Genomic DNA, 24,709 nt, shown 5'->3' with positions numbered 1-24,709 from the left:
CTTTCGTATTTTTCTACAAACTTTTTCTTGAATTCTATCGTGTTTCTCACATCCTTTACCAAAGGGCTGGCACTAGAAACTTTTTGGGGGCCCATGGTGGCTTATTTAGAAGTTACAAGCACTAAAAACAATGGAATAATACAAAATATATTGTATGAACGTGTGGAATCAACCGCAACAGCTTGTAAACAATGGCACACTGGCTATACACAGAGTCCTGGAGTGGCCTGGCCCACTCAGGCCACGCCGCGTGGACACGTGCAGGATGAAGGCCCTTAGCCGAGTTTTTTTGGAATTGGCCATGCCAATATTTTGACACCAAAGTGAGCCTTTAGCCGATTTTGGCGTTAGCTGATGCAGCATTGAGTCGAGGGTCCACTGTATGTATATATGTTTATATATATATATATATATATATATATATATATATATATATATATATATATATATATATACAGTGGACCCCCGCATACCGATGGCATCACATAGCGATTAATCCGCATACCGCTTGCTTTAATCGCCAAAATTTTGCCTCACATACCGCTTAAAAACCCGCTCACCGATTTTCGTCCGAGACGCGTCCAATGTGCGGCCTGAGCCACGCTCACATGTTCCGCCGGTGGCATTGTTTACCAGCCAGCCTCCGCGGTAACATCCAAGCATACAATCGGAATATTTCGTATTATTACAGTGTTTTCGGTGCTTTTTCTGGAAAATAAGTGACCATGGGCCCCAAGAAAGCTTCTAGTGCCAACCCTACAGCAATAAGGGTGAGAATTACAATAGAGATGAAGAAAAAGATCATTGATAAGTATGAAAGTGGAGTGCGTGTCTCCGAGCTGGCCAGGTTGTATAATAAACCCCAATCAACCATCGCTACTATTGGTGGTACAGCTGCTGCTGCTGCTGCACTGTCAGCTGCTGCTGCTGCTGTAGCATCGTCTGCTGCTGCTGTAACATCGTCTGTTGCTGCTGTAGCATCGTCTGTTGCTGCTGTACCACCGTCAGCTGCTGCTGCTGCTGCTGCAGCATCGTCTGCTGCTGCTGTAGCATCGTCTGTTGCTGCTGTACCACCGTCAGCTGCTGCTGCTGCTGTAGCATCGTCTGCTGCTGCTGTAACATCGTCTGTTGCTGCTGTAGCATCGTCTGTTGCTGCTGTACCACCGTCAGCTGCTGCTGCTGCTGCAGCATCGTCTGCTGCTGCTGTAGCATCGTCTGTTGCTGCTGTACCACCGTCAGCTGCTGCTGCTGCTGTAGCACCGTTGTTGGTGTGGCTTATTGAGAATACCAAGAAACAATTAACCCCAGAGGATTTGCCACCCAGGATAACCCAAAAAAGTCAGTGTCATCGAAGACTGTAACTTATTTCCATTGGGGTCCTTAATCTTGTCTCCCAGGATGCAACCCACACAAGTCGACTAACACCCAGGTGAACAGGGAAAAATGCCTGGAACTAGTGCTCATATTGGTGAATTTAAAGCCAGCAAAGGTTGGTTTGAGAGATTTAAGAATCGTAGTGGCATACACAGTGTGATAAGGCCTGTTCTGGAAGAAAATGCCAAACAGGACCTACAGTACTCAGGAGGAAAAGGCACTCCCAGGACACAGTGTCTCATCAGTCATTGCTGCATCTTCAATAAAGGTGTCATTTATTCTTCATTTAGTAGACTAGTACATGCACAATATATACTGTGCATGTACTACTCTACTATTGTGCATGTATCCTTCTCTTTGTGTGTGGGAAAATGTATATTTCATGTGGTAAAAAAAATTTTTTTTCATACTTTTGGGTGTCTTGCACGGATTAATTTGATTTCCATTATTTCTTATGGGGAAAATTCATTCACATACCGATTATTTCGCATAACAATTACCCCTCTTGCACGGATTAAAATCGTTATGCGGGGGTCCACTGTATATATATACAGTGGACCCCCGGTTAACGATTTTAATCCGTGCAAGAGGGCTCATCGTTATGCGAAATAATCGTTATGCGAATTAATTTTCCCCATAAGAAATAATGGAAATAAAATTAATCCGTGCAAGACGCCCAAAAGTATGAAAAAAAATTTTTTTTACCACATGAAATGTTAATTTTAATACACACAAACTGAAAAAGGCATGCACAATTACATGACACTTACTTTTATTGAAGATCTGGTGATGATTGATGGGATGGGAGGAGGGGAGAGCATTATCTTCTTACTGTTTAGAAGGGGAATCCCCTTCCATTAGGACTTGAGGTAGCAAGTCCTTTTCTGGGGTTACTTCCCTTCTTCTTTTAATGCCACTAGGACCAGCTTCAGAGTCACTGGACCTCTGTCGCACAACAAATCTGTCCATAGAGCTCTGTACCTCCCGTTTCTTCAAGACTTTCCTAAAATGGGCCATAACATTGTCATTGAAATAGTCACAAGCACGGCTTGCAACAGCTGTGTCAGGGTGATTTTCATCTATAAAGGTTTGCAGTTCAAACCACTCTGCACACATTTCCTTAATCTTTGAAGTAGGCACAATGGATTCCACAACTGGCATAGGCTTCTCAGGGTTAGCCCCAAACCCTTCAAAATCTTTCTTAATTTCCATACTAATTCTCACCCTTTTTACCACAGGGTTGGCACTAGAAGCTTTCTTGGGGCCCATGGTCACTTATTTTCCAGAAACACCACCGAAAACACTGTAATAATACGAAATATTCCGAGTGTATGCTTGGATGTTACCGCGGAGGCTGGCTGGTAAACAATGGGACGGCCGGCACATGTGAGGGCACATTGGACGCGTCTCGGACGAAAATCGGTATGCGGGTTTTTAATCGGTATGCGGGGCAAAAATTTTGCGATAAAAGTAATCGTTATGCGGAAAAATCGCTATGCGATGCCATCGTTATGCGGGGGTCCACTGTATATATATATATATATATATATATATATACACAGGAGCCCAATGGAAATAAGTCACTCTGTCTGACTTTTTTGGGTTATCCTAGGTTCTCTACACATATGCTGCTATGTATGATAATTCTATGTAACTGTATTTGTGTATACCTGAATAAACTTACTTACTTAATATATATATATATATATATATATATATATATATATATATATATATATATATATATATTTTTTTTTTTTTTTTTTTTTTCATCAAGTTGGTCGTCTCCCACCGAGGGAGGGTGACCCAAAAAAGAAAGAAAATCCCCAAAAAGAAAATACTTTCATCATCATTCAACACTTTCACCACACTCACACATTATCACTGCTTTTGCAGAGGTGCTGAGAATACAACAGTTTAGAAGCATATACGTATAAAGATACACAACATATCCCTCCAAACTGCCAATATATATATATATATATATATATATATATATATATATATATATATATATATATATATATATATATATATATATATATATATATATATATATATATATATATATATATATATACATATATATATATATATATATTTTTTTTTTTTTTTTTTTTTAACAAACTGGCCGTATCCCACCAAGGCAGGGTGGCCCAAAAAGAAAAACAAAAATTTCTCTTTTTAAATTTAGTAATTTATACAGGAGAAGGGGTTACTAGCCCCTTGCTCCTGGCATTTTAGTCGCCTCTTACAACACGCATAGCTTATGGAGGAAGAATTCTGTCCCACTTCCCCATGGAGATAAGCACAAATAAACAAGAACAAGAACTAGGAAGAAAATAGAAGAAAACCCAGAGGGGTTAGTATATATATATGCTTGTACATGCATGTGTTGTGTGACCTACGTAAGTGTAAGTAGAAGTAGTAAGACATACCTGCAACCTTACATGTTTATGAGACAGAAAAAGACACCAGCAATCCTACCATCATGCAAGTAGGGTTATCAAAGCTTTTTACTTGGATAGCATTGAGATCTGATTGGCAGTTATTTTAGAGAATTGAAATTTGATAAGGACCTGCCTAGTATAGGCCAATAGGCCTCCTGTAGTGGTCCTCCATTGTTATGTCCCTATGTTCATACCAAGTTTCAGTCAGGTCATACTAATACAGGTTCTGCTTAGGCCTTCTCTGCTAGAAGTCATATGATCTAAATGTTTTCCTCCAGTTTCTTGTTACATGGTCGTAATGAGTTCCAAAGGAGAGCCGAGCAGGGTTGGTACATACATACCTAAGTTAGAGGAGGAGATAAACACTGTGTTGCCTTCCCAAATGGTGAGACCAGTGTTGTTGATGACAAAGGGTGCCTCGTCGTTGATGCCCCGTACAGACACACTGACCAGCGCTGGAACACTCTGGCGCACCCCAGACACTGCCACAATACTGAACGTGTCCTGTAGGTGTTCTGATCCGTCATGCACATACTGTGAAGCCACAAGAAAGTACACCTTAAGAAAAATAAAACTCACAATATCGTATCTGGAACATTTCGCAAGTAACCCAATATTCAAGTTTATTCTCTATAATGGTTACAATGTGGGGTTTACAGGTTTTGGGTATTTTGTGGTTTACATGTTATAAAATACTAATTACAGAGAGGGGCCACTAGGACACCTAGCATGGTTAGGCATTTTGAGCAGACTCAGATTAATTCTTAACATTAAATCCTTACAGATTATGGTATTAAGGCTAAGTGACTACATCATAATTTGTGAGTTTAGCAATGTGAATGCTTTTGTTTTGGCACAATACAAGGTGTTTATATTTAAGTATCATAGGCAAACTTATGACTAGTTAGGATTTATTATTTTAAGATTAAGATTAGTATTTCTGGGTTTATAGTCAGTGGGTGAGTGAGTGTAATTTTGAACCACCAGGTGGTTATCATGTAGTTAGTTGTTGGGGTGGATCAGGAAGATAAGATGTTTTCTAACTGTAGTTTTGAAAGTGATGAATGTGTCTGCAGTTCTAGAGTTTTCAGGTAGGGTGTTCCAGATTTTAGGTCCTTTGAAATACATTGAATTTTTGTAAAGGTTTAGTCGAACACGGGGAATGTCATAGAGATGTTTGTGTCTGGTGTTATGCCTGTGGATCCTGTCACAACTATCAAGAAAGCATTTTAGGTCAAGGTTAATACTGGAATTTGAGGTCCTGTAGATATAGATTGCACAGTAATAAGTGTGGATGTTCTGAACAGGGAGTAAGTTTAGATCTATGAAGAGTGAGGGGGGGTGTTGCCAGGGATGGGATTTAGTGATTATTCTTACTGCAGCTTTTTGTTGGGTTATCATTGGTTTTAGGTGTGTTGCTGCAGTTGAACCCCAAGCACAGATAGCATAGGTGAAGTATGGATATATAAGTGAATGATATAGTGTGAGAAGGGCAGTTTGCGGTACGTAGTATCGTATCTTGGAGAGGATCCCCGCCGTTTTGGATACTTTTTTTGTTATGTGTTGGATATGGGTGCTGAAATTTAGGTTTTTGTCGAGGTATAGGCCAAGGAATTTGCCCTCATTATGTCTGGCAATTAGAGTGTTGTCGATCTTAATGTTAAGTTGCGCAACACCTGCTCTGCTACCAAACATAATATAGTAGGTTTTGCCAGTGTTAAGTGTAAGTTTATTAGCTCTCATCCAAGTCGATATTTTGAGCAGCTCCTCGTTAACAATGGTGTTGAGGGTGGCAAGATTAGGGTGGGAGATGACATAAGTCATGTCGTCAGCAAAGAGAATGGGTTTCAGATGTTGGGATATGTTTGGAAGATCACTGATGTAAATGAGGAAGAGCAGGGGTCCAAGTATCAAGTGGCCGTATTGATGAGGCTGTGTCTTTAATGGTGACATACTGATACCTATTAGAAAGGTAGGATTTAAAATGTGCAAGCACATGGCCTCTTATACCATAGTGGTCAAGTTTGTGGAGTAGGATGCCATGGTCTACTGTGTCAAATGCTTTTCTTAGGTCAACAAAAATTCCTAGCAGATATTCCTTATTTTCCAATGCTGTGTAAAGCAGGTCTAGCATTTTTATAATTGCATCATTAGTGCTTTTATTTTTCCTGAATCCAAATTGGCAGGGGTTGAGTATGTTTTGTGATGTTTTAAATGAATATAGTCTCCTGTGCATGAGTTTCTCGAAGATTTTGGATAGCAATGGTAAGTTTGATATTGGCCTATAGTTGTTTACATCTGTAGGGTCACCACCTTTATGTATTGGCGTAACCCTTGCTGTCTTGAGTAGTGTCGGGAAAGTGCTAGTTTCTAGTGACTTGTTAAAAAGTAATGTAATAGTATGCGAAAGGACATGGGCCGCTCGCTTGTACAATAATGGTGGGATGTGAGACAGATTCCTCGAGTTATTTTTAAGTGACTTTATGATCGCGGTGACTTCTGTGGGCTCAGTTGGTACAAGATAGAAGGAATTTGGGAAATTCCCATCTAGGTAGTCCCCGGCACGGGCATTGGTACATGGGATTTTACTGGCGAGATTAGATCCTATGTTTGAGAAGAAGTCGTTTATCTTGTTAGCTGTATCAGTGGGATGCAGTGGTGTTTCATGACCAAACCATACCCCGGCCGGGATTGAACCCGTGGTCAGAGAGTCTCAAAACTCCAGACCGTCGTGTTAGCCACGGCAGTGAGGGGACTTGAGCTAGAGTTCGTCACGGCCACGCTAGCTGGAGATTCGTCTGTAAAAACTTGCATTTGTGGTCACAGTGGTGCCTATGCTAACCTTCCTATGGTGTAGAAATATACCTAGTTGGACGAATCTTATTGTGGCTAGCTGGTCTAGTGGCTAACGCGACAGTCTGGAGTTTTGAGACTCTCTGACCGCGGATTCAATCCCGGCCGGTGTATGGTTTGTTTGCAATCGTGTCATTACGATTTTGTGAGTCGTGTTTCATGAGGTTTAGTTAGAACAATATTCTTGTTTTTTTCAGTGTGGGTCCCCAGAATCTGGGAAAGTGTTTTCCAGGTCTTTTTTATATCTCCTCTTGTGTCAGTGAATCTGCTGGAGTAGTACAGTTGTTTGGCTTTCTTTATTAATTTGGTGAGAACTGTTGATTATTGTTTAAGAATATCTTTATGTATTAAGCCCTGCCTATATTGCTTTTCATATTGGTGTTTCTTATCAATGGCGCATTATTCTGAGAAAGTAATGGGAGAGAAGAAAATATTTCTTAGAGAACATGCATACCAAGTAAGATGCTCAGGGAAGCGTCACATCTACCACACGATATCTATAGCTGTATCTCGCTAGTCCTGGCTTTTCTCATTCTTTCACACAGTATTTGACTTTGTTTCTCCAGCTCACCTACATAACCTATGTTCCTGCCTCTCCCACTAACACACAGTCCATGTTCCTGCCTCTCCCACTCACACACAGTCCATGTTCCTGCCTCTCTCACTCACACACAGTCCATGTTCCTGCCTCTCCCACTCACACAGTCCATGTTCCTGCCTCTCCCACTCACACACAGTCCATGTTCCTTCCTCTCCCACTCACACACAGTCCATGTTCCTGCCTCTCCCACTCACACACAGTCCATGTTCCTTCCTCTCCCACTCACACACAATCCATGTTCCTGCCTCTCCCACTCACACACAGTCCATGTTCCTTCCTCTCCCACTCACACAGTCCATGTTCCTGCCTCTCCCAGTCACACAGTCTATGTTCCTGCCTCTCCCATTCACACAGTCCATGTTCCTGCCTCTCCCACTCACACACAGTCCATTTTCCTTCCTCTCCCACTCACACACAGTCCATGTTCCTGCCTCTCCCACTCACACACAGTCCATGTTCCTGCCTCTCCCACTCAAACACAGTCCATGTTCCTGCCTCTCCCACTCACACATAGTCCATGTTCCTTCCTCTCCCACTCACACAGTCCATGTTCCTGCCTCTCCCAGTCACACAGTCCATGTTCCTGCCTCTCCCATTCACACAGTCCATGTTCCTGCCTCTCCCACTCACACACAGTCCATGTTCCTTCCTCTCCCACTCACACACAGTCCATGTTCCTGCCTCTCCCACTCACACACATTCCATGTTCCTGCCTCTCCCATTCATACAGTCCATGTTCCTGCCTCTCCCACTCACACACAGTCCATGTTCCTGCCTCTCCCACTCACACACAGTACATGTTCCTGCCTCTCCCACTCACACACAGTCCATGTTCCTGCCTCTCCCACTCACACACAATCAACGTTCCTTCCTCTCCCACTCACACGCAGTCCATATTCCTGCCTCTCCCATTCACACAGTCTATGTTCCTGCCTCTCCCACTCACACACAGTCCATGTTCCTGCCTCTCCCACTCACACAGAGTCCATGTTCCTGCTTCTCCCACTTACTCATACTATGTTCCTCCTCCCACTCACCCATTCTATGTTCCTGCTTCTCCCAATCACCCTACACATTTTTTTTGCTTGTTTTTTCTCACTCACCGACAATGGATGCCCAGACTGTGTGGGACAGCGAGTGAAGCAGGTACCTAGACTTAGTAGGCTAGTGGGAGAAGCAGGAGCCTGAACTGTAAGGTGAGTGGGAGATGAAGTGGCATAGAAAGTGTGGGTGATCACTCACACATTCCTGGTTCCCACTCACCTGTAGTCACTGTTTCTGCTAATTTTACTTACGCAGATAGTTCTTGATCCTAACTCCCTCACTAATCAGCCTGGTCATGGACCGGGCCACAGAGGTGTTGATCCCCGGAACATCCATCAGGTATACTCCTCCAGGTAACTTCGTGTCAGTCACCAAATTCTGAGCTTTTTCCCGTTCACAAACATAACTCACGGCTGCAACCTGTCCTACTCACTCACAGTTACTGCTACAGCTGCTGTCACCTAACCATACAGTCACTGCTGCTCACACTCACCCACAATTACTGCCACTCCCACTCAGTCACTGCTGCTCTCACCCTTAATCAGTGCTGCTCACACTCACTCATAATCACTGCTACTCTCATGCACTCATAATCACTGCTGCTCCCACTCACACATAATTACTGCTGTTCCTACTCACTACTCAGTCACTGCTGTTTCCACCCCCACAGTCACTGTTGTTTCCACTAACACACAGAGTTCCACATCAGTTTTCCGTCACCCACAATCGAGTCATACACTCAATGATACAGCCACTGCCACTTACCCACAGCCACTGCTACAGTCACTGCAACAGTTACTGCTACAGCCATAGCCACAGCCACTGCTACAGTCACTGTTACAGTCACTGCTACAGCTATTGCTACAGTCACTACTACAGTCACTGCTACAGTCACTGCTACAGCCATTGCTACAGTCACTGTTACAGCCACTGCTACATTCACTGCTAGTCACTGCCACTCACCACAATGAGCCCCTGCTGCAGCTGGAGTGGGGTGAAGGCCTCCACTCTCACACGAGGCCTGGTGGTGAGCTCCAGCTGCCCTGCCACGGGTTGTTTCACGAGCAGGTAACGAGTGATCTTGTCGGTGTAGTACTCAGTTAGGACCGTCACTACAGACACTGTCACTATAGTCTGTGATCCCTCATCTATCTCCAGCAGCCCCGCTGACAGGTAGATCGTCTTCGGGATTATCTGAAAAAGCAACAGTGTTCAGCTACGTGTCCTGCTGCAGCATTTCTGAAACTAATATCCATCGCTCCTTAGGTAAACATGAAGTATTTCTCGAGAGAAGGGGGAAGAGGTACAGACAAAGCAAGCAATAAAGAAAAATAATCAATTTTATTTCTAAATTAGCGATATACTAAACTTAATGACACATTGACATGAGCATCTTTCAAAGTGTTTTTATTAAATAGTTAAACGCAAGAAAGAGGTATGATAAAGCTCATGGTGCAGGGAGAGTGACCCAGTAGCGGCCAGTGAAGAGGTGGGGCCAGGAGCTATGAATCGACCCCTGCAACCACAACTAGGTGAGTACAACTAGGTGAGTACAGTTGGTGAGTCACTTGACTGTCAGAAGAAATAAATTAGTACAATTTTGCATGATAATCAAATACACTATACAGTGGACCCCCGGTTAACGATATTTTTTCACTCCAGAAGTATGTTCAGGTGCCAGTACTGACCGAATTTGTTCCCATAAGGAATATTGTGAAGTAGATTAGTCCATTTCAGACCCCCAAACATACACGTACAAACGCACTTACATAAATACACTTACATAATTGGTCGCATTCGGAGGTGATCGTTATGCGGGGGTCCACTGTATCTATAAAACAAATAGCTGTTTCTAATAACACTGCAAAAAAAAAAATGCCATCGTAGAAGATAAAAAAAAGTCTCAATTTGTGTCTCCCATAAAAATATTAGAACATTTAGAATCCATTTTGATGCATTATCCAATATCAAAGAATAGTCAATAGTTTTTGCGAAATATTTACTTAAAACTTACCTGAGTACGACTTCGGGGGTCAAAGCATCCTCTTCCTGGTCCAAAATCAGGCATCTCGGTGAATGTCCTGATCAACCAGGCTGTTGGTGCTAGCCATACACAGTCCAACATAAGCATTACAGTTCTGCTAAAAAGGAGCTGAGTTGGGGAACTTATCAAGTTCTCTTTTGAAGACAGTCAGGGGTATGGTGGTGGTAATCTTCCTTATGGACAAAGGGAAGATGTTGAAAAGTCTTGGTTCCTTTACACTAATTGATTTATCAGTTGGTGTACTCATTGCGCCCTTGCTTTTCATTGGGGTAATTTTGTACCGCCTATCAAGTGTTTTCCTTTCATAGTAAGTGATATGTTCGTGCAGACTCGGGACTAATCACAAATCTGCGTATCTGTGTATTTCTTTACTACATTCCAAGAGGAACGGTTCAAGGAATTTTAAGAGCTCCCAATAATTTAGGTCATGACTGAATTTATACAAGCAGTGAAGGCTCTTTCTACATTTCCTGCCAAGAGAAAACAAATGACTTGAAGGGAATCATCATTCGTTTACAGATATGACAGTGGCACTGTTGTGATCCTTGAAAGTGAGATCTTCATTCAGTATCACTTCAAAGTCACTTACATTAGTCTTTCCTGTTATTGAAGTGATTTGAGTATGTGTTATACAGTACTCCATTTTAGTCGATATTTCCTCAAATTTTTCATAGTGAAGTTTGCCCTCAAAACACATATTATCGTCGGTGATCCACTGTAAAAATTGGCTTATACAGTGGACCCCCACATAGCGAACGCCTTGCATAGCGAACAATCCGCATAGCGGACGCTTTGTTCGCTAAAATTTTGCCCCGCATAGTGGACAAAAACCCGCTCAGCGGCCTTCGTCCGAGACGCGTCCAATGTGCGCCCTCAGCCAGCCTCACATGTGCCGCCCATGCCATTGTTTACCAGCCAGCCTCCGCGGTAACATTCAAGCATACACTCGGAATATTTCGTATTATTACAGTGTTTTCGGTGCTGTTTCTGGAAAATAAGTGACCATGGGCCCCAAGAAAGCTTCTAGTGCCAACCCTACACCTCAAAGGGTAAGAATACCCATTGAAATGAAGAAAGAGATCATTGATAAGTATGAAAGTGGAGTACGTATCACCGACCTGGTCAGGTTGTACAAGAAACCAAAATCAACCATCTCTTCTATTGTGGGCAAGAAAACGGCAATCAAGGAAGCTGTTGTTGCCAAAGGTTTAACTGTGTTTTCGAAACAAAGATCGCAAGTGATGGAAGATGTTGAGAGACTCTTATTGGTGTGGATAAATGAAAAACAGCTAGCAGGAGATAGCGTCTCTCAAGCGATCATATGTGAAAAGGCTAGGAAGTTGCATGACGATTTAATTAAAAAAATGCCTGCAACTAGTGATGATGTGAGTGAATTTAAGGCCAGCAAAGGTTGGTTTGAGAGATTTAAGAAGCGTAGTGGCATCCATAGTGTGATACGGCATGGTGAGGCTGCCAGTTCGGACCACAAAGCGGCTGAAAAATATGTGCATGAATTCAAGGAGTACATAGAAACTGAAGGACTGGAACCTGAACAAGTGTTTAATTGTGATGAAACAGGCCTGTTCTGGAAGAAAATGCCAAGCAGGACCTACATTACTCAGGAGGAAAAGGCACTCCCAGGACATAAGCCTATGAAAGACAGGCTTACTTTGTTGATGTGTGCCAATGCTAGTGGTGATTGCAAAGTTAAGCCTTTATTAGTGTATCACTCTGAAACTCCCAGAGCGTTCAGGCAAAAGAATGTCCTCAAGGATAATTTGTGTGTGCTGTGGAGGGCAAACAGTAAGGCATGGGTCACTAGGGAATTTTTCTATAACTGGTTACACCATGCATTTGCCCCCAATGTGAAAGATTACCTAACTGAAAAGAAATTAGACCTTAAGTGCCTCCTGGTGTTAGACAATGCCCCTGGTCATCCTACAGACATGGCAGAGCGACTTTATGGGGACATGAGCTTCATTAAGGTGAAGTTTTTGCCTCCTAATACCACTCCTCTCCTGCAGCCCATGGACCAGCAGGTCATTTCCAACTTCAAGAAACTGTACACAAAAGCTCTGTTTCAAAAGTGCTTTGAAGTGACCACAGACACTCGATTGACTCTAAAAGAGTTTTGGAAGGATCACTTTAATATCCTCAATTGTGTAAACCTTATAGGTAAGGCTTGGGAGGGAGTGACTAAGAGAACCTTGAACTCTGCTTGGAAGAAACTGTGGCCAGAATGTGTAGACAAAAGGGATTTTGAAGGGTTTGAGGCTAACCCTGAGAGGAGTAGTATACCAGTTGAGGAATCAATTGTGGAATTGGGGAAGTCCTTGGGGTTGGAGGTTAGTGGGGAGGATGTGGAAGAGTTGGTGGAGGAGGACAATGAAGAACTAACCACTGATGAGCTGATAGATCAACTTCAAGAGCAAGAGGCCAGACCTGGGGAAACTGGTTCAAAGGAGGGGAGAGAGAAATTGAAGGAATTGCCTACTTCAAAGATTAAGGAAATGTGTGCAAAATGGCTTGAAGTGCAAACCTTTTTTGATGAAAATCACCCTCACACAGCTATTGCAAGCCGTGCTGGTGACTGTTACAATGACACTGTTGTGAACCACTTTAGACAAATCATAAAGGAACGAGAGGTACAGGCCACTATGGACAGATATGTTGTGCGAAAGAAGTCCAGTGACTCTGAAGCTGGTCCTAGTGGCATTAAAAGAAGAAGGGAAGTAACCCCAGAAAAGGACTTGCTACCTCAAGTCCTAATGGAAGGGGATTCCCCTTCTAAACACTAACACTCTCTCTCCCCTCCTCCCATCCCATCAATCATCACCAGATCTTCAATAAAAGTAAGTGTCATGTAATTGTGCATGCCTTTTTCAGTTTGTGTGTACTAAAATTAACATTTTTTTGTGGTAAAAAAAATTTTTTTTCATACTTTTGGGTGTCTTGCACGGATTAATTTTATTTCCATTATTTCTTATGGGGAAAATTAATTCGCATAGCGAACATTTCGCATAACGGCCAGCCCTCTTGCACGGATTAAGTTCGCTATGCGGGGGTCCACTGTATTAGTATGAAGGACTGCTGTGTCCTCACTTGATGCCCCTCACACAAATTCTAGTATCCTCTGTTCGTGTCTGTCTTTGTCAGATATGAGCATGAAAAGGAGAATTGGGGTGACTACTACACCTTGGGTAACATAATTTTTCATTGTGGTTGTGTCTCATTTCACTCTGTTCATTATTACTTTTTGTTTTATTTCTATAAAAGTTAAATATACCTCTGCTTACTTTTGCAGTTATTCCTTTTACATGTATTTCACCATGGTAGTGCTTGTCAAAGACTTTACTAAAATCGGTGAGCAACACATCTACATTTTGCTTCTCTTCCGGAGCATCCATCACCATACCATAATGGTTCAGATATTGTGAGAGGTAGGAGTGACATGCTCTAAATCCATGTTGCCCTTGGTTGTGCAACTGTTGTGATTGATTTCATGAGATAAGCAATCTTCTCTTTAAAACTTTTTCAAAGATTTCCATAACTGGGATGGACATTAGTGTTATTGCCCTACAATGTTTTTCCAGTTGCCGAACTGCCACCTTGTGGATCGGTTATTATGGACTGTGGAAAGATTCCCGTGTTCAGCCTGTTTTCTAAATAATATCTAAGGCATTATTTAGTTATTTCTAGCAGCTCTTGTTAAATGTAGTTCCACAAATCTGGATCATCGGCAGAGTGCAAGGGCATGAAAATAATAGCTTCTACAAAATTGAGTAGGGGTTAGGGTTATATCAGAAATTAAGGAGTGTTGAATCTCTTCCATGTAAAACTCATTTGGCTTGCCAGTCTTTAGACTCATTAATAGCTCACTGAAAACAGAGTTGTATTGTGATTTTCTCTACAAGACTTACATCATACTAAAGGACTCAGAACAAGTGATAAATTTCTACACACTATCCCCAGGAGCCCAAGATCTGCCAAAATATACGGCATGCCGAAGACTCACAAACCAGGGGTTAAAACTGAGATCCATCTCTGTTATGGGTAGTGCCCCCAGCCAACTCTCATGGATTCTTTCAAAATGCCTACGTAAACTCTTGGATACAATCAGTCAAGCACATCTTAAACACTCTGGTGCTCTGAAACAAATCTGCAACATTAACGACAGGAATGAGATACTTTTCAGTCTAGATGTCACATCCCTACTTACCAAGGTACCCACTATCAAAATTGATGACTCCCTTGACCTTCTTGTTGCAGCCGGCAATTTTAAAGACCTCGTTGAACTGTGTGTTTGTTTTTACATTTTTCTCTTTTCAAAATTACATTTTTAACAGACTTTTGGGCTGCCCATGGGCTTTCCACTTAGTGTTGCACTGCAAGCCAATACATGTGGAACATATAGAAGCTGAGCAGTTTTCCTCTCTTATTTCCTCTTTGACTGCTGTATTACTAACAACTTTTCAGCAAGACCTACTTCCAATGGTGGGCCCAGCTCACCAGTGGCCTCATCTCCAACCTACTACTCCTCATTTTCCAGTATATAAGCCTCTGGCCACTTGCTTCTGCATTAAGAGACTACTTATCTTACTCTAAGTGTAAGGGACTCATTACATCGACTACTTTTCAACTTCGCCTACAGTGTCTTCCACTATTGTTTTCTGTCATGGACTGACGAAGCCTGCAGTGTAGATGAAACGTTTCATTAATAAAGACTCCTAGTGTGCCCAGGTGCCTTACTCTTCATCTTGTCATTATTCTAAACCACTAGTAACATATCTAACACTACAATAACAGGGTTTCTTGCTGCATGGGACATATCCAGCTATTTTATTGCTAATAACTGTTTAGCATGACCCACTTCCACTGGTGAGTTCAGCTCACCAGTGATTCTATCACCGAGCTGCTACACCTCATATTGCAGTGTTACAATTACTACTACACACTGCAGTAGTTGCAGTAGTAGTGTGTAGTGGTACCTGTAACACTGCAGTGTGAGATGTAGTACTAAACACTGCAGTGTCAAAAGTCGTTTTACATACCTGCCTCATATCTCATACCTGTATAGTAAAGACGAGGCGGGAGAGGCTAGAGATGCCGTTGGTAGCATCAAAGATGAAGTGATCACTGGTGACATTGGTGCCCACCTCCACATACTGGACTCTACCCTCGTTGATGAGTGCTTGGTCAAACATGTTCACCTGTTAAGTAAAAGTACACACACACACACACATAGAGAAACTCTTCAAAAAGACTGTGTATTTTGATTGCTGCACTCTGAGAAAGTTTACTGCACTTTGCAGAGTTTCAGTCCCTTTGACCTCAATGTACGTGACAGGAATATTACAGTGTCCTAAATTTTTTAATGCAGTTAAATATTAGTGTTGAAGATTTACAAGGGCTAAAAGGAGGAATTCATGAATGATCATATGGAAACCAGTATTCTAATTTCTTAAAATAAAAATAACAACAGTTGAATCATCCAGTAAAAAACAGCAGTTTTAACCAGTACATAAAGTCTGAAGCCTTTCAGAATTTGCATTCAGTTAACAATGTTAACAGGTTGAAGCTAATCAGATGAGGCACTCAGAAATTATCTGATGAAAAACCAGTATTTCATTTTTTTCTAATTTCTTCCCCAAGAAAAGGCAGTTTGCAACCTATACAGGGCAAAATCAATCCAAACATTTGACGAGGAGTGATCAACAATTCGATTTTAAGTTGGTAATTAAGCTATATTTAGACTGGGACATAATATACATATTTTTAAACAATTGAATTGAGGGGACATGCATGTTATGGATTTATAAAAAATTTCATTATGAAGATTAACTTTGTTTAATAACCTCCTTAAATGAAGCTCTAGCTATTTGTATTTCTGTTTCTAACTGTTTTTGTATATTGGACAGCTTACCGTGCACGTTCCTGATATATATTTAATGTTTGTGTTTATAAGGGCGCCTACAACCCCATCCGTTTACAGTCTGCTTTATTGTCCAACGAAACCGTTTGAAACCAGTCAAGGGTTCGGACCAGTCAAGGGTTCGGATCAGTCCAGGGTTCGGACCAGTCACGGGTTCGGACCAGTCGATCTGAGCTGATCAGTGGGTCACTTATTTAAAACATACTGGTCGGTATTTGAGCTAACACATGAAGAATCTACTGGAAATTATCTACCCGAGTAATCTGTGATTTGATTGATACAAAAGTATAACTTGCGTGTTGAAGAGCCGGTGACTGCTGGCAACTCCTACAATGACGAACGGTCGACCTCCACCCTTGTTTATTAATCGCTGTATCTAGCTTTTCTATTTTTTTTTTTCGTCTCCACCACAATAAATGCTATATTATCACTATAGTTGACTGGTGCAAATTTTGGAGGATGGACGCTTTTTCTGTAGTAATAATTGCTTCTCGTTGTGTATATTGCGACCGCTGGTAACTACAGGTTATATGAAATTCACAGTATATGTCTGGTATTTCAAGAAAAAAGAAACTAATGAAAGTCACTCCACTCCACTAAGTACCATTATAATACTGGTTAGTTGCTACTACAACACTGTATTCCGCTATTCACTGGTATCACTAGATTATATGCGAGTACACTAGCAGGCCAGGAAGATTATTAAAACCAGCTGACCTGTGGTAAGTTTCTGGCGACTTCTGGCACCTGCCTCTATAGGCTTATCACTTCATTTACAAATTCACCTGTTTTCAAATGACACTTTAGCCTTTATCATCAATATACTAGGGAGCCACTGTAGTATACACTATACACAATGTATACTCAATGTTATCAGGGAGACTTTCTTTCCTCTGACACGAAAAGTTCAATTATTATTATTTTTTTCACAAAGGACACAGGCCTATGATTCCCCTCTGGCAGTAAACTCTGCTAGGTAGTGCACACTAATTCTCCTTTTTTGACTCAGTATATAATGTTTTCCGCCCAAGATTGGTTCCAGGCGCTAGAAGGATGTATCGTATAGGATTGATGACACAAATTAAAGTTCTAGCACGTAAGAGCGACCGTGAAAACACCAGAAAACCCGGAGCACAACGAGGCACGCTGACACTGTCACACTGTCCACACCAGTGGTGTGGATGGTAGGCTGGAAGCAATGGTGTGAATGGTAGGCTGGAAGCAGTGGTGTGAATGGTAGGCTGGCAGCAGTTGTGTGAATGGTAGGCTGGCAGCAGTGGTGTGAATGGTAGGCTGGCAGCATTGGTGTGAATGGTAGGCTGGCAGCAGTGGTGTGAATGGCAGGCTGGCAGCAGTGGTGTGAATGGTAGGCTGCCAGCAGTGGTGTGAATGGTAGGCTGGCTGCAGTGGTGTGAATGGTAGGCTGGCAGCATTGGTGTGAATGGTAGGCTGGCAGCATTGGTGTGAATGGTAGGCTGGCAGCAGTGGTGTGAATGGTAGGTTGGAAGCAGTGGTGTGAATAGTAGGCTGGCAGCAGTGGTGTGAATGGTAGGCTAGCAGCAGTGGTGTGAATGGTAGGCTGGAAGCAGTGGTGTGAATGGTAGGCTGGAAGCAGTGGTGTGAATGGTAGGCTGGCAGCAGTGGTGTGAATGGTAGGCTGGCAGCAGTGGTGTGAATGGTAGGCTGGAAGCAGTGGTGTGAATGGTAGGCTGGCAGCAGTTGTGTGAATGGTAGGCTGGCAGCAGTGGTGTGAATAGTAGGCTGGCAGCATTGGTGTGAATGGTAGGCTGGCAGCAGTGGTGTGAATGGTAGGCTGGAAGCATTGGTGTGAATGGTAGGCTGGAAGCAGTGGTGTGAATGGTAGGTTGGCAGCATTGGTGTGAATGGTAGGCTGGCAGCATTGGTGTGAATGGCAGGCTGGCAGAAGTGGTGTGAATGGTAGGCTGGCAGCAGTGGTGTGAATGGTAGGCTGGCTCCAGTGGTGTGAATGGTAGGCTGGCAGCATTGGAGTGAATGGTAGGGTGGCAGCATTTGTGTGAATGGTAGGCTGGCAGCAGTGGTGTGAATGGTAGGTTGGAAGCAGTGGTGTGAATAGTAGGCTGGCAGCAGTGGTGTGAATGGTAGGCTAGCAGCAGTGGTGTGAATGGTAGGCTGGCACCAGTGGTGTGAATGGTAGGCTGGAAGCAGTGGTGTGAATGGTAGGCTGGCAGCAGTTGTGTGAATGGTAGGCTGGCAGCAGTGGTGTGAAAAGTAGGCTGGCAGCATTGGTGTGAATGGTAGGCTGGCAGCAGTGGTGTGAATGGTAGGCTGGAAGCATTGGTGTGAATGGTAGGCTGGAAGCAGTGGTGTGAATGGTAGGCTGGCAGCAGTTGTGTGAATGGTAGGCTGGAAGCAGTGGTGTGAATGGTAGGCTGGCAGCATTGGTGTGAATGGTAGGCTGGCACCAGTGGTGTGAATGGTAGGCTGGCAGCAGTGGCGTGAATGGTAGGCTGGCAGCAGTGGTGTGAATGGTAGGCTGGAAGCAGTGGTGTGAATGGTAGGCTGGCAGCATTGGTGTGAATGGCAGGGTGGCATCATGGGTGTGAATGGTAGTGTGGCAGCAGTGGTGTGAATGGTAGGCTGGCTGCAGTGGTGTGAATGGTAGGCTGGAAGCAGTGGTGTGAATGGTAGGCTGGCAGCATTGGTGTGAATGGTAGGCTGGCAACAGTTGTGTGAATGGTAGGCTGGCAGCAGTGGCGTGAATGGTAGGCTGGCAGCAGTGGTGTGAATGGTAGGCTGGAAGCAGTGGTGTGAATGGTAGGCTGGAAGCAGTGGTGTGAATGGTAGGCTGGCAGCAGTGGTGTGAATGGTAGGCTGACAGCAGTGGTGTGAATGGTAGGCTGGAAGCAGTGGTGTGAATGGTAGGCTGGCAGCAGTTGTGTGAATGGTAGGCTGGCAGCAGTGGTGTGAATAGTAGGCTGGCAGCATTGGTGTGAATGGTAGCCTGGCAGCAGTGGTGTGAATGGTAGGCTGGAAGCATTGGTGTGAATGGTAGGCTGGAAGCAGTGGCGTGAATGGTAGGCTGGCAGCATTGGTGTGAATGGTAGGCTGGCAGCATTGGTGTGAATGGGAGGCTGGCAGCAGTGGTGTGAATGGTAGGCTGGCAGCAGTGGTGTGAATGGTAGGCTGGCTGTAGTGGTGTGAATGGTAGGCTGGCAGCATTGGTGTGAATGGTAGGCTGGCAGCATTGGTGTGAATGGTAGGCTGGCAGCAGTGGTGTGAATGGTAGGTTGGAAGCAGTGATGTGAATAGTAGGCTGGCAGCAGTGGTGTGAATGGTAGGCTAGCAGCAGTGGTGTGAATGGTAGGCTGGCAGCAGTGGTGTGAATGGCAGGCTGGAAGCAGTGGTGTGAATGGTAGGCTGGCAGCAGTTGTGTGAATGGTAGGCTGGCAGCAGTGGTGTGAATAGTAGGCTGGCAGCATTGGTGTGAATGGTAGGCTGGCAGCAGTGGTGTGAATGGTAGGCTGGAAGCATTGGTGTGAATGGTAGGCTGGAAGCAGTGATGTGAATGGTAGGCTGGCAGCAGTTGTGTGAATGGTAGGCTGGAAGCAGTGGTGTGAATGGTAGGCTGGCAGCATTGGTGTGAATGGTAGGCTGGCAACAGTGGTGTGAATGGTAGGCTGGCAGCAGTGGCGTGAATGGTAGGCTGGCAGCAGTGGTGTGAATGGTAGGCTGGAAGCAGTGGTGTGAATGGTAGGCTGGAAGCAGTGGTGTGAATGGTAGGCTGGCAGCAGTTGTGTGAATGGTAGGCTGGCAGCAGTGGTGTGAATGGTAGGCTGGCAGCATTGGTGTGAATGGTAGGCTGGCAGCAGAGGTGTGAATGTCAGGCTGGCAGAAGTGATGTGAATGGTACGCTGGAAGCAGTGGTGTGCATGGTAGGCTGGAAGCAGTGGTGTGAATAGTAGGCTGGCAGCAGTGGTGTGAATGATAGGCTGGCAGCAGTGGTGTGAATGGTAGGTTGGAAGCAGTGGTGTGAATAGTAGGCTGGCAGCAGTGGTGTGAATGGTAGGCTAGCAGCAGTGGTGTGAATGGTAGGCTGGAAGCAGTGGTGTGAATGGTAGGCTGGAAGCAGTGGTGTGAATGGTAGGCTAGCAGCAGTTGTGTGAATGGTAGGCTGGCAGCAGTGGTGTGAATAGTAGGCTGGCAGCAGTGGTGTGAATGGTAGGCTGGAAGCATTGGTGTGAATGGTAGGCTGGAAGCAGTGATGTGAATGGTAGGCTGGCAGCAGTTGTGTGAATGGTAGGCTGGAAGCAGTGGTGTGAATGGTAGGCTGGCAGCATTGGTGTGAATGGTAGGCTGGCAACAGTGGTGTGAATGGTAGGCTGGCAGCAGTGGCGTGAATGGTAGGCTCGCAGCAGTAGTGTGAATGGTAGGCTGGAAGCAGTGGTGTGAATGGTAGGCTGGAAGCAGTGGTGTGAATGGTAGGCTGGCAGCAGTTGTGTGAATGGTAGGCTGGCAGCAGTGGTGTGAATGGTAGGCTGGCAGCATTGGTGTGAATGGTAGGCTGGCAGCAGAGGTGTGAATGTCAGGCTGGCAGAAGTGATGTGAATGGTACGCTGGAAGCAGTGGTGTGCATGGTAGGCTGGAAGCAGTGGTGTGAATAGTAGGCTGGCAGCAGTGGTGTGAATGATAGGCTGGCAGCAGTGGTGTGAATGGTAGGTTGGAAGCAGTGGTGTGAATAGTAGGCTGGCAGCAGTGGTGTGAATGGTAGGCTAGCAGCAGTGGTGTGAATGGTAGGCTGGCAGCAGTGGTGTGAATGGTAGGCTGGAAGCAGTGGTGTGAATGGTAGGCTGGCAGCAGTTGTGTGAATGGTAGGCTGGCAGCAGTGGTGTGAATAGTAGGCTGGCAGCATTGGTGTGAATGGTAGGCTGGCAGCAGTGGTGTGAATGGTAGGCTGGAAGCATTGGTGTGAATGGTAGGCTGGAAGCAGTGATGTGAATGGTAGGCTGGCAGCAGTTGTGTGAATGGTAGGCTGGAAACAGTGGTGTGAATGGTAGGCTGGCAGCATTGGTGTGAATGGTAGGCTGGCAACAGTGGTGTGAATGGTAGGCTGGCAGCAGTGGCGTGAATGGTAGGCTGGCAGCAGTGGTGTGAATGGTAGGCTGGAAGCAGTGGTGTGAATGGTAGGCTGGAAGCAGTGGTGTGAATGGTAGGCTGGCAGCAGTTGTGTGAATGGTAGGCTGGCAGCAGTGGTGTGAATGGTAGGCTGGCAGCATTGGTGTGAATGGTAGGCTGGCAGCAGAGGTGTGAATGTCAGGCTGGCAGCAGTGATGTGAATGGTACGCTGGAAGCAGTGGTGTGCATGGTAGGCTGGAAGCAGTGGTGTGAATAGTAGGCTGGCAGCAGTGGTGTGAATGGTAGGCTGGCAGCAGTGGTGTGAATGGTAGGTTGGAAGCAGTGGTGTGAATAGTAGGCTGGCAGCAGTGGTGTGAATGGTAGGCTAGCAGCAGTGGTGTGAATGGTAGGCTGGAAGCAGTGGTGTGAATGGTAGGCTGGAAGCAGTGGTGTGAATGGTAGGCTGGCAGCAGTGGTGTGAATGGTAGGCTGGCAGCAGTGGTGTGAATGGTAGGCTGGAAGCAGTGGTGTGAATGGTAGGCTGGCAGCAGTTGTGTGAATGGTAGGCTGGCAGCAGTGGTGTGAATAGTAGGCTGGCAGCATTGGTGTGAATGGTAGGCTGGCAGCAGTGGTGTGAATGGTAGGCTGGAAGCATTTGTGTGAATGGTAGGATGGAAGCAGTGGTGTGAATGGTAGGCTGGCAGCATTGGTGTGAATGGTAGGCTGGCAACAGTGGTGTGAATGGTAGGCTGGCAGCAGTGGCGTGAATGGTAGGCTGGCAGCAGTGGTGTGAATGGTAGGCTGGAAGCAGTGGTGTGAATGGTAGGCTGGAAGCAGTGGTGTGAATGGTAGGCTGGCAGCAGTTGTGTGAAAGGTAGGCTGGCAGCAGTGGTGTGAATGGTAGGCTGGCAGCATTGGTGTGAATGGTAGGCTGGCAGCAGAGGTGTGAATGTCAGGCTGGCAGCAGTGATGTGAATGGTACGCTGGAAGCAGTGGTGTGCATGGTAGGCTGGAAGCAGTGGTGTGAATAGTAGGCTGGCAGCATTGGTGTGAATGGTAGGCTGGCAGCAGTGGTGTGAATGGTAGGCTGGAAGCAGTGGTGTGAATGGTTGGCTGGCAGCAGTGGTTTGAATGGTAGGCTGGAAACAGTGGTGTGAATGGTACACTGGCAGCATTGATGTGAATGGTAGGCTGGAAGCAGTGGTGCGAATGGTAGGCTGGAAGCAGTGGTGTGAATGTGTGAATGGTAGGCTGGCAGCAGCTGTGTGAATGGTAGGCTGGCAGCATTGGTGTGAATGGTAGGCTGACAGCATTGGTGTGAATGGTAGGCTGGCAGCAGTGGTGTGAATGGTAGGCTGGCAGCAGTGGAGTGAATGGTAGGCTGGAAGCAGTGGTGTGAATGTGTGAATGGTAGGCTGGCAGCATTGGTGTGAATGGTAGGCTGGCAGCAGCTGTGTGAATGGTAGGCTGGCAGCATTGGTGTGAATGGTAGGCTGGCAGCAGTGGTGTGAATGGTAGGCTGGCAGCAGTGATGTGAATGGTAGGCTGCCAGCAGTAGTGTGAATGGTAGGCTGGAAGCAGTGGTGTGAATGGTAGGCTGGCAGCAGTGGTGTGAATGGTAGGCTGGCAGCAGTGGTGTGAATGGTAGGCTGGCAGTAGTGGTGTGAATAGTAGGCTGGCAGCATTGGTGTGAATGGTAGGCTGGCAGCAGTGGTCTGAATGGTAGGCTGGAAGCATTGGTGTGAATGGTAGGCTGGAAGCAGTGGTGTGAATGGTAGGCTGGCAGCAGTTGTGTGAATGGTAGGCTGGCAGCAGTGGTGTGAATGGTAGGCTGGCAGCATTCGTGTGAATGGTAGGCTGGCAGCAGTGGTGTGAATGGTAGGCTGGCAGCAGTGGTGTGAATGGTAGGCTGGCAACAGTGGTGTGGATGGTAGGCTGGAAGCAGTGGTGTGAATGGTAGGCTGGAAGCAGTGGTGTGAATGGTAGGCTGTCAGCAGTTGTGTGAATGGTAGGCTGGCAGCAGTGGTGTGAATGGTAGGCTGGCAGCATTGGTGTGAATGGTAGGCTGACAGCAGTGGTGTGAATGGCAGGCTGGCAGCAGTGGTGTGAATGGTAGGCTGGCAGCAGTGGTGTGAATGGTAGGCTGGCAGCAGTGGTGTGAATGGTAGGCTGGCAGCAGTGGTGTGAATGGTAGGCTGGCAGCATTGGTGTGAATGGTAGGCTGGCAGCAGTGGTGTGAATGGTAGGTTGGAAGCAGTGGTGTGAATAGTAGGCTGGCAGCAGTGGTGTGAATGGTAGGCTAGCAGCAGTGGTGTGAATGGTAGGCTGGAAGCAGTGGTGTGAATGGTAGGCTGGAAGCAGTGGTGTGAATGGTAGGCTGGCAGCAGTGGTGTGAATGGTAGGCTGGAAGCAGTGGTGTGAATGGTAGGCTGGAAGCAGTGGTGTGAATGGTAGGCTGGCAGCAGTTGTGTGAATGGTAGGCTGGCAGCATTGGTGTGAATGGTAGGCTGGAAGCATTGGTGTGAATGGTAGGCAGGAAGCAGTGGTGTGAATGGTAGGCTGGCAGCAGTTGTGTGAATGGTAGGCTGGAAGCAGTGTACCTGGAGTTTACCTGGAGAGAGTTCCGGGGGTCAACGCCCCCGCGGCCCGGTCTGTGACCAGGCCTCCTGGTGGATCAGAGCCTGATCAACCAGGCTGTTGCTGCTGGCTGCACGCAAGCCAACGTACGAGCCACAGCCCGGCTGATCAGGAACTGACTTTAGGTGCTTGTCCAGTGCCAGCTTGAAGACTGCCAGGGGTCTGTTGGTAATCCCCCTTATGTGTGCTGGGAGGCAGTTGAACAGTCTCGGGCCCCTGACACTTATTGTATGGTCTCTTAACGTGCAGTGGTGTGAATGGTAGGCTGGCAGCAGTTGTGTGAATGGTAGGCTGGAAGCAGTGGTGTGAATGGTAGGCTGGCAGCATTGGTGTGAATGGTAGGCTGGCAACAGTGGTGTGAATGGTAGGCTGGCAGCAGTGGTGTGAATGGTAGGCTGGCAACATTGGTGTGAATGGTAGGCCGGAAGCAGTGGTGTGAATGGTTGGCTGGAAGCAGTGGTGTGAATGGTAGGCTGACAGCAGTGGTGTGAATGGTAGGCTGGCAGCAGTGGTGTGAATGGTAGGCTGGCAGCATTGGTGTGAATGGTAGGCTGGCAGCAGAGGTGTGAATGTCAGGCTGGCAGCAGTGATGTGAATGGTAGGTTGGCAGCATTGGTGTGAATGGTAGGCTGGAAGCAGTGGTGTGAATGGTAGGCTGGCAGCAGTGGTGTGAATGGTAG

The 24,709-nt window shown here is 45.6% G+C and overlaps 1 protein-coding gene across 1 annotated transcript in view; it reads right to left on the bottom strand.

Annotated features, from left to right (window-relative positions):
* Positions 1-24,709, bottom strand: part of LOC128690996 (chondroitin sulfate proteoglycan 4) — a 380,847-nt gene that overhangs the window by 69,243 nt on the left and 286,895 nt on the right. The window contains exons 19-21 of the mRNA XM_070089260.1: positions 15,436-15,576; positions 9,286-9,516; positions 4,166-4,358 (exon numbers count right to left, since the gene is read on the bottom strand). Of these exons, the coding sequence (XP_069945361.1) occupies positions 4,166-4,358; positions 9,286-9,516; positions 15,436-15,576 (565 nt within the window). The remainder of the gene's footprint in view (positions 1-4,165; positions 4,359-9,285; positions 9,517-15,435; positions 15,577-24,709) is intronic.

This window comes from Cherax quadricarinatus, chromosome 27 (assembly GCF_038502225.1).
Source record: "Cherax quadricarinatus isolate ZL_2023a chromosome 27, ASM3850222v1, whole genome shotgun sequence".
Lineage (NCBI taxonomy): Eukaryota > Metazoa > Arthropoda > Malacostraca > Decapoda > Parastacidae > Cherax > Cherax quadricarinatus.
This window is presented reverse-complemented; position numbering and strand designations above follow the sequence as displayed.